General features: G+C 48.0%; 1 protein-coding gene across 1 annotated transcript; it reads left to right on the top strand.

The window, feature by feature from the left end:
* Window positions 1-277: 277 nt before the first annotated feature.
* Window positions 278-6,804, top strand: MUL1 (mitochondrial E3 ubiquitin protein ligase 1). The gene is made up of 4 exons (XM_079927301.1): window positions 278-518; window positions 3,686-3,773; window positions 4,185-4,305; window positions 5,587-6,804. The coding sequence occupies exons 1-4, from the start codon at window positions 399-401 to the stop codon at window positions 6,314-6,316; spliced, it is 1,059 nt and encodes a 352-aa protein (XP_079783427.1). The 5' UTR covers window positions 278-398; the 3' UTR covers window positions 6,317-6,804.
* Window positions 6,805-7,016: the final 212 nt, after the last annotated feature.

Below are 7,016 nucleotides of genomic sequence, written 5' to 3'. Positions count from 1 at the left end.
AGTTTAAATGTGTAATACTCACAAGTGCTTACTAAACATTAATTCTCTTCTTTCCTCCCAATCCAATGGCGGAGTCATCAAACGACCCATCAAACAACGCGATAACCCCAGGAAACCTGAAGGACTGAGACCGTGGCGACGCGGGCGATACAGTTGTAGCCGATACACCAAGTCTCGAAAGGGTCACGGAGCGCCTTCCGGTCTGCTCTGCCCTGCCCCACTTCCAGTTCCAGGTCTTGCGTCATCGCTGGGCGACCGGTTGCGCGTTTCCGGGAGAGACAGTGCTGGGGGTGCGATTCCGGGTGAAGGGAGGTGGCGCGAGGCGGAGGGCGGGGGTCGCGCGTCGTGGGGCCTGACCTCGGCGGCGTCCCAGTCCGCGCCCAGGGCTCGGCGCAGCCATGGAGAGCGGAGGGCGGCCCTCGCTGGGCCAGTTCATCCTCCTGGGCACCAGCTCTGTCGTCACCGCTGTCCTGTACTCTTTGTACCGGCAGAAGGCCCAGGTCGCCCAAGAGCTCAAGGTCAGTGCTGGCGCCCGTCTGACCTCAGCCGGTCATCCTGCCCGGGGTAATGGTGAGACCCCGATTCGCCGTGGGCCGTTCCACCCTCGGAAAAGATCCAAGAGAAGGAAACAGGTTCTGAGAGGGTGTCGCCCGGCCGGTAGACGGAGGAACTAGGATCAGAACTCCGGTCTTGTGATAACTGCTTTACCGCCCCCTTTCTCCTAAGTCCCTCTCATTATTCAGAATGAATCTTGACTTAATTATTTTATTCGACAAATATTTATTGAACACCTGCTATGCGCCAGGCGCTGAGGGTATCGCGTGGGTGGAACAGACAGAAGCCCCTGACCTCATAGAGATTCCATTCTAGTCCAACCAGACAGACAATAAACAAGTCAATCAGATGGCGTGACACATGGGGATAAATACTACAGAGTAATGCAAGGAAGAGAGGAAATGGAGTGCTGGAGAAAGGTGACATTTAAATAAGGTGACACTTAAATAGGGTGACATTTGAGCAGAGCCCAGGAAGACTTGAGGGGCGCAGTGCAGGTGCCTGGGGAAGAGTAATTCAGACAGAGGGAACTGCAAATACAGAAGCCCTAGATTTACCCACTACATAACCACTCAGCTCCTTGCTTCTAAAAGACTTCCTTTTTATATTAATAGCCCTTTAGAAAATGCCACTCCGTTTCCTGAGCTGCACTTTGCAACTTACACAACACGTTTCCATCTTGGTTTTAGTTTCTCTTCACAGTAATTTCTTGGGGTAGTTAAAATGACCTCCGGATTGCAGATCAAGAAATCGAGACTCCGAGGAAAGGTCTATACAGCTAGTCAGCTTGGAACTTAAACTTAGGTCTTTTGATTCCAAGTATAGGATTTTTTCTTGTTGACCACATTGCTCAGTTGTGAATGTGTGAGCAGCTCATGAGAGATGGACCTCATTAGGTCAGAGACAGGATCTTATTTACTCTTCTTTCCTTCTAGGTTCTAATCCAGTGCTTAACAAAGAGTAGGTGCTCAGTAAATATTTGTGGATTTGTTTGAGCTGCAATTTCGTAATACAACAGTTAGGGCTTAATTTGACATTTATTTGAAAGACGGATTCCTAGACCTAACTTCATTATCATCAGATTGTTTACATTAAGAGCTTAGAAACAAATGTGCGAACTCCCTGCCATGAAGGGAGTTTTGGAATCTGCCTGGAATGCACCTAGTTACCAAGGAATTGAATTTGTGGTGTGAATGACATCCTGGTGAGATGCCTTCTTGTTTGCTTAATTAAATAAGTCACTCCTGAAGTGATTGGCTGTGATTGTAACTGATACCTTACTTTCTGACTCCGAATCAGAAATCACATTGGTATCAAGTTGGCGGGAGGTGGGATCCTCTGAAGCAGTGACCCACCTTTGGGTGACCTTAAAAGCTTTGCTGATTAGTTCCTAAATGAGGATGAAAGAAATAGCCCCTTCTTGGAAAAACAGTTGGGACTTCTCATATTTTAGGTTCTATTTTCTTGATCAGATTATAAAACTTACAGAGTAGGGCTTCTGTCTTATCCTTTTGCATCTCTCATGGTGATGGGAATGCATATTTATCACATGCCTACTATGTGCCAGCCCCTGGTCTGGATTCTTTCACACTGAAGTTTCATTTAATCCACATGAAAATCCTGTGAGATTGTTTCCCCCACCTCTTACAGATTTTGAAACTGAGACTCAGATAAATTAAGTTGCCCAAAGTCACAGTAGAAGCATTGAAGCTTGATTCAAGCCCAGGTCTTTCTGACTGAATTCCCCCTCCCTTTTTAAAAAAATTTAACCAACTATCCTATGGTGGATACTTTACTAGCTGTGTGACTTTGGGCAAATTACTTCACTTCTCTGAGCCTCAGTTTGCTTATCTGTAATTGGGGATAAAAATGTCTGCCGTATAGGGATGGTATGAGCATTAAATGGGGTTATGCATTTAAAGTGCTTAGAGTGCCTGGAATGTAGTATATCTAAGTGCTTATTTATTTGCTAATTTATTCATCAAATATGTATTTAGTGCCTGCTATGTGTCAGGCACTGTCTCGGCACTAGGGGGACAGCAGTGAACAAGACTAACAAGGTCCTAGCCCTCCTAAGTTCAATAGTCCAGTGGAGGGAGAGACAGATAATAAAGGAGTAAATAAACTGAGGGTTAGTTGTTGTTATTGCCATTGTTTTTGTTATCTTCCCAGTGTACATGGTTAATAAGCTTTTATTGACCTTGCTCCTGTTTTTTACTGCGTAGCAGCAGTTTAAACTTAGAGTGACCTTAGTATGTATCCAGTACCTCCTCACCTCTTTAGAGGTTACTCATCTGGCGTCCGTAAGATTTGTTGATGGAAATACCTGAAAGCAGGAACTGTCCTTCATTCATCCCTGAATCCCTAGCGCCCAGCACAGTGCCTGGCTCAGGAAATGTTCAGTGGTTTTATTAATTTTATCTTACTTTTGACGCAGCAGTAACAGGCTTGGTTGGTTCCCAAGCACGGCAGGTTGGAAACTGAATTGGAAAGGATGGAGATCTGGGGATTGTGAGAGGAGGGTAGCAGCAGAGGTAACTGTGCTTGCCTGATTATGAGGGAAGAGAGGCAAACTGAAAAGTAGAAGCATAGTGTTTGGCACCAGTTCTCGAAGCCTTGCGCTGTAATGCAAAGGCAGCCCCTTATTATAATGTCTCATGCAGAGCATGAACTGACAAGGGCCCGGTGATAATTATACCTACCATGGCCCGAGCCCCGACCATGTACTGGTCACTACTTGAGGTGCTTTTACGCATAAGCCCTTTGGCTGCATGGTTCTGTGTTGTCAGGAAGAGATCAAATTACATTCAGATCTATGGGATGCAAATTGATTAGTATCTTTTATATTTTTGTCTTAAAAAGTTAAAATGAAAAGGAGTGAATGTTTGGTTAACTGGAGGAAGAGTGTAAGTGGCACCCCCATTCTGCAGATGGCAGAGATGAGGCACTGCCCCAAGCCTGTTTATATGGTTCTGGGACACAGCTTCGGAATCAGATTCTCCGTAGTCTCCTTCCTGCCTGATGTCCTTAGTCTCTCAACGTGAAAAACGTAAATAGTCTTTTTTTCTTTTTTCACTTGTTTGAGCATATCAGTGTTCAGCAGTCAGTTCAATGTGTTGTTTCCATTTAGGGAGCTAAAAGAATCCACTTGGGTGAAGACTTAAAGAGTATTCTTTCAGAAGCTCCAGGAAAATGTGTGCCTTACGCTGTTATTGAAGGTATGTTTATTTATTGGTAAAATGAAGAATCACTCCCTCTTCTGAAAGTTTGGTAAAGATCTTCTTGGCTGACATTGAGGGCCTTTTGTAGCCTTGGGGCAGTGGTTCAGAACTTGGACTTTGGGGTCAGAAAGACCTGTGTTACTGCTGTGTGATCTTGGCGAAATTATGCAACCTTTTCAAACCATCATCGCTCCATCTCTAAAATATACGTTACAGGGTTGCTGTAAAACTGAAATGATGTGATCCGTGTAAACTGCTTAGCAGAGTGCCCCAAAGCATAACTTATGGTGATGATGTTTTCATCATGTTGATTAATTAAACTCACTCAAACGAAAGACAAAATTTAAATTACTTTAAAGGAAAGGGCGGAACAGTTCTTCAGAAATAAAATAATTTGTTTCCATTCAGGAGCCGTTCGGTCTGTTAAAGAAACGCTTAACAGCCAGTTTGTAGAAAATTGCAAGGGGGTGATCCAGCGGCTGACGCTTCAGGAGCACAAGATGGTGTGGAACCGGACAACTCGCCTCTGGTGCGTAGCCTTGCTCCACGGGCCCAAACCACACAGCTGGTCGGTTCAGGTGTCGGTGTCCTGGCCCTGTTTCCATGTCTTCAAGCTTCTCCCGAGACAGGGCGGAGACCGGTCTCTCAGTGCTGCTTATATTCTTGTGTGTGGTCTGAGCACCTCTTCCACTGCCGTCACCTAGGCGTCCTGTCCAAATGCATATTCCTGGGCTCCGTTCCAGACCTACTGAGCCAGAATTTCCAGGATAGGGGACCTGGAGTCTGTGGATATGCACACTAAGGTTTGAGAAACACTGATTTATGGCATGGGTTAATGATTTCAGTACCTGTTAAGATAATTTCATGCTATTACATGGAGTTCCATTTTTCCAGCTGATCGTAGGAGGGTTTTGTTTTGGATTTCTATTTTATTTTAATTTTTATTGTGGTAAGAATACTTAACCTGAGATCTTCCCTTTTAACCAAATTTTAAGTACAACAGTACAGTCCTGTTAACTCCAGGCACAAGGTTGTACAGGGAATTTTGAACTTACTCATCTTGTAGAAGTGAAACTTTACACCCGGTGAACAGCAACTCCCCATTTTCTTTTTCCCTTAGCCCCTGGCAACCAGTGTTTTACTGTTTCTATGAGTTTGGCTACTTCAGATACCTCATGTAAATGGAATCGTGCAGTACCTGTCCTTCCTTCCGTCTGCCTCAGTTTGCTTTGCTTGATGTCCTCCAGGTTCATGCATATTGTAACATGGGACAGGATTTCCTTTTTTTTTTTTAATTTTTATTTTTATAAAGGCTGAATAGTATTCCCTTGTTATGTATATACCACATTTTCTTTATTCATCTGTCGACAGACATTTAGGTTGTTTCCGTTTCTTGGCTGTTGTGAATAACCTTGCAGTGAACACGGGAGCACAGATGCCTCTTCTAGCTCCTGATTTTAGTTCTTTTAGATATGTCCTCTGAAGTGGGATTGCTGGGTTGTATGGTAGTTCTATTTTTAACTTTTTTGAGGCATTTATTTAAGATTAAAAAAAATCAGTCTGTCTTACAGGGGCAAAGGGAAATAAAGATTAGAGGTGATCTGTGACAATATTTGTTGCCCACTGAGATCGCCTGAGAACCTAAAAATCCGAGCTTCCCTCTTCTGAGGCTCTGGACAATTGTGATTTCTGTTGTACTCTTCCACTCGCTTCAGACTTCAAACTGTCCTCCTGGCATCGAGGTGCTCTGCACCCCTGCCCGGGTGCGAGGTATCTGCCATCCTTTGTTTTATCTTGAGTTCTCTTGTAGGAACGACTGTTCCAAGATCATTCACCAGAGGACCAACGTGGTGCCCTTTGACCTGGTGCCCCACGAGGATGGCATGGATGTGGCCGTGCGGGTGCTGAAGCCCCTGGACTCGCTGGATCTGGGCCTGGAGACGGTGTACGAGAAGTTCCACCCCTCTGTCCAGTCCTTCACGGACGTCATCGGCCACTACATCAGTGGGGAGCAGCCCAAGGGCGTCCAGGAGACCGAGGAGATGCTGAAGGTGGGGGCCGCCCTCACGGGGGTGGGCGAGCTGGTCCTGGACAGCAGCTCCATCCGTCTGCAGCCCCCCAAGCAGGGCATGCAGTACTACCTGAGCAGCCAGGACTTCGACAGCCTGCTGCAGAGGCAGGAGTCCAGCGTCAGGCTCTGGAAGGTCCTGACGCTGGTGTTCGGCTTTGCCACGTGCGCTACTCTCTTCTTCATCCTCCGGAAGCAGTATGTGCAGCGTCGAGAGCGACTGCGCCTCCAGCAGATGGAGGAGGCGTTCCGGGAGCACGAGGCCCAGCTGCTGAGCCGAGCCAACCCCGAGGACCGGGAGAGTCTGAAGAACGCCTGCGTCATGTGCCTGAGCAACTTCCGGTCTTGCGTCTTCCTGGAGTGCGGGCACGTGTGTTCCTGTGCCGAGTGCTACCAGGCCTTGCCGGAGCCCAAGAGGTGCCCCATCTGCAGGCAGGCGATCACCCGGGTGATTCCCTTGTACAACAGCTAATGGTCTCGCGGCCCCACAGTGAGACCCCCCGCCCCACTTCAGGGCTGTTTATCTCCAGGCCTTTAGAAGATCAGTGGTGGGCGGCTGTCATCTCACAGCCCCAGCAGCAGAGGGCGGCCTTTCCAACGTGCAGGGGACCTTTTCCGGCACTGAGCACAGAGTCACAGCTGCACCCTGGGGCAGGCGCCGTGGCGCCGCGTCCCTTCCCTGGAGGCCCTGAGTGTGCGTGGCTGAGGACAGCTCACCGCTCAAGTGCCAAAGTCAGTGGCCTCCAGCTTTTCTGTTCTGGTGTCTTCTCGTCCTTTCTGGTGAGGTGTCGGTCCCTGTGGACTTGAGCCTTGAATGACTCGGCCAGAGGGGGGGCAAAGTTGCCTTGCGGAGCCGCTTCTGAAGAGACTGCGCAGTCTCCTTCCCCCTTGCTTACAGCCCGGAAAAAAGTTGTCAGGCTGGACGTGTCACTCGAGATCCTTTCCCTCACGTGCTGGCCTCCTACACGTGTGCACACGTGTGTCAGGACAAAAGGAAGTGAAATCCTGCATCTGCCCCCTGCCTGACAGGGCGGGACTCTGGTCAGAGAATGGAGAGAGGTCATTTGCGGGGGTACTTGGACCAGTGCCCATTCAGTGATCCCTGTGGCAGTGAGGATGGGGCCGCTTAGCTGCAGCCCTGCTGGGGCCACTACGGACCTAACGAGAGGGCC

Source organism: Stenella coeruleoalba (assembly GCF_951394435.1).
Source record: "Stenella coeruleoalba genome assembly, chromosome: 1".
NCBI lineage: Eukaryota > Metazoa > Chordata > Mammalia > Artiodactyla > Delphinidae > Stenella > Stenella coeruleoalba.
The sequence above is the reverse complement of the archived record's forward strand: the minus strand, read 5'-3'. Positions and strand labels throughout refer to the sequence as shown.

Excerpts from the sequence above, each read along its gene's own strand:
- MUL1 (XM_079927301.1), top strand. The coding sequence starts at position 399 with ATGGAGAGCGGAGGGCGGCCCTCGCTGGGCCAGTTCATCCTCCTGGGC. Across the intron at positions 3,774-4,184 it reads GCCTTACGCTGTTATTGAAG|GAGCCGTTCGGTCTGTTAAA; the intron begins GTATGTTTATTT and ends GTTTCCATTCAG. Across the intron at positions 4,306-5,586 it reads AACCGGACAACTCGCCTCTG|GAACGACTGTTCCAAGATCA; the intron begins GTGCGTAGCCTT and ends GTTCTCTTGTAG.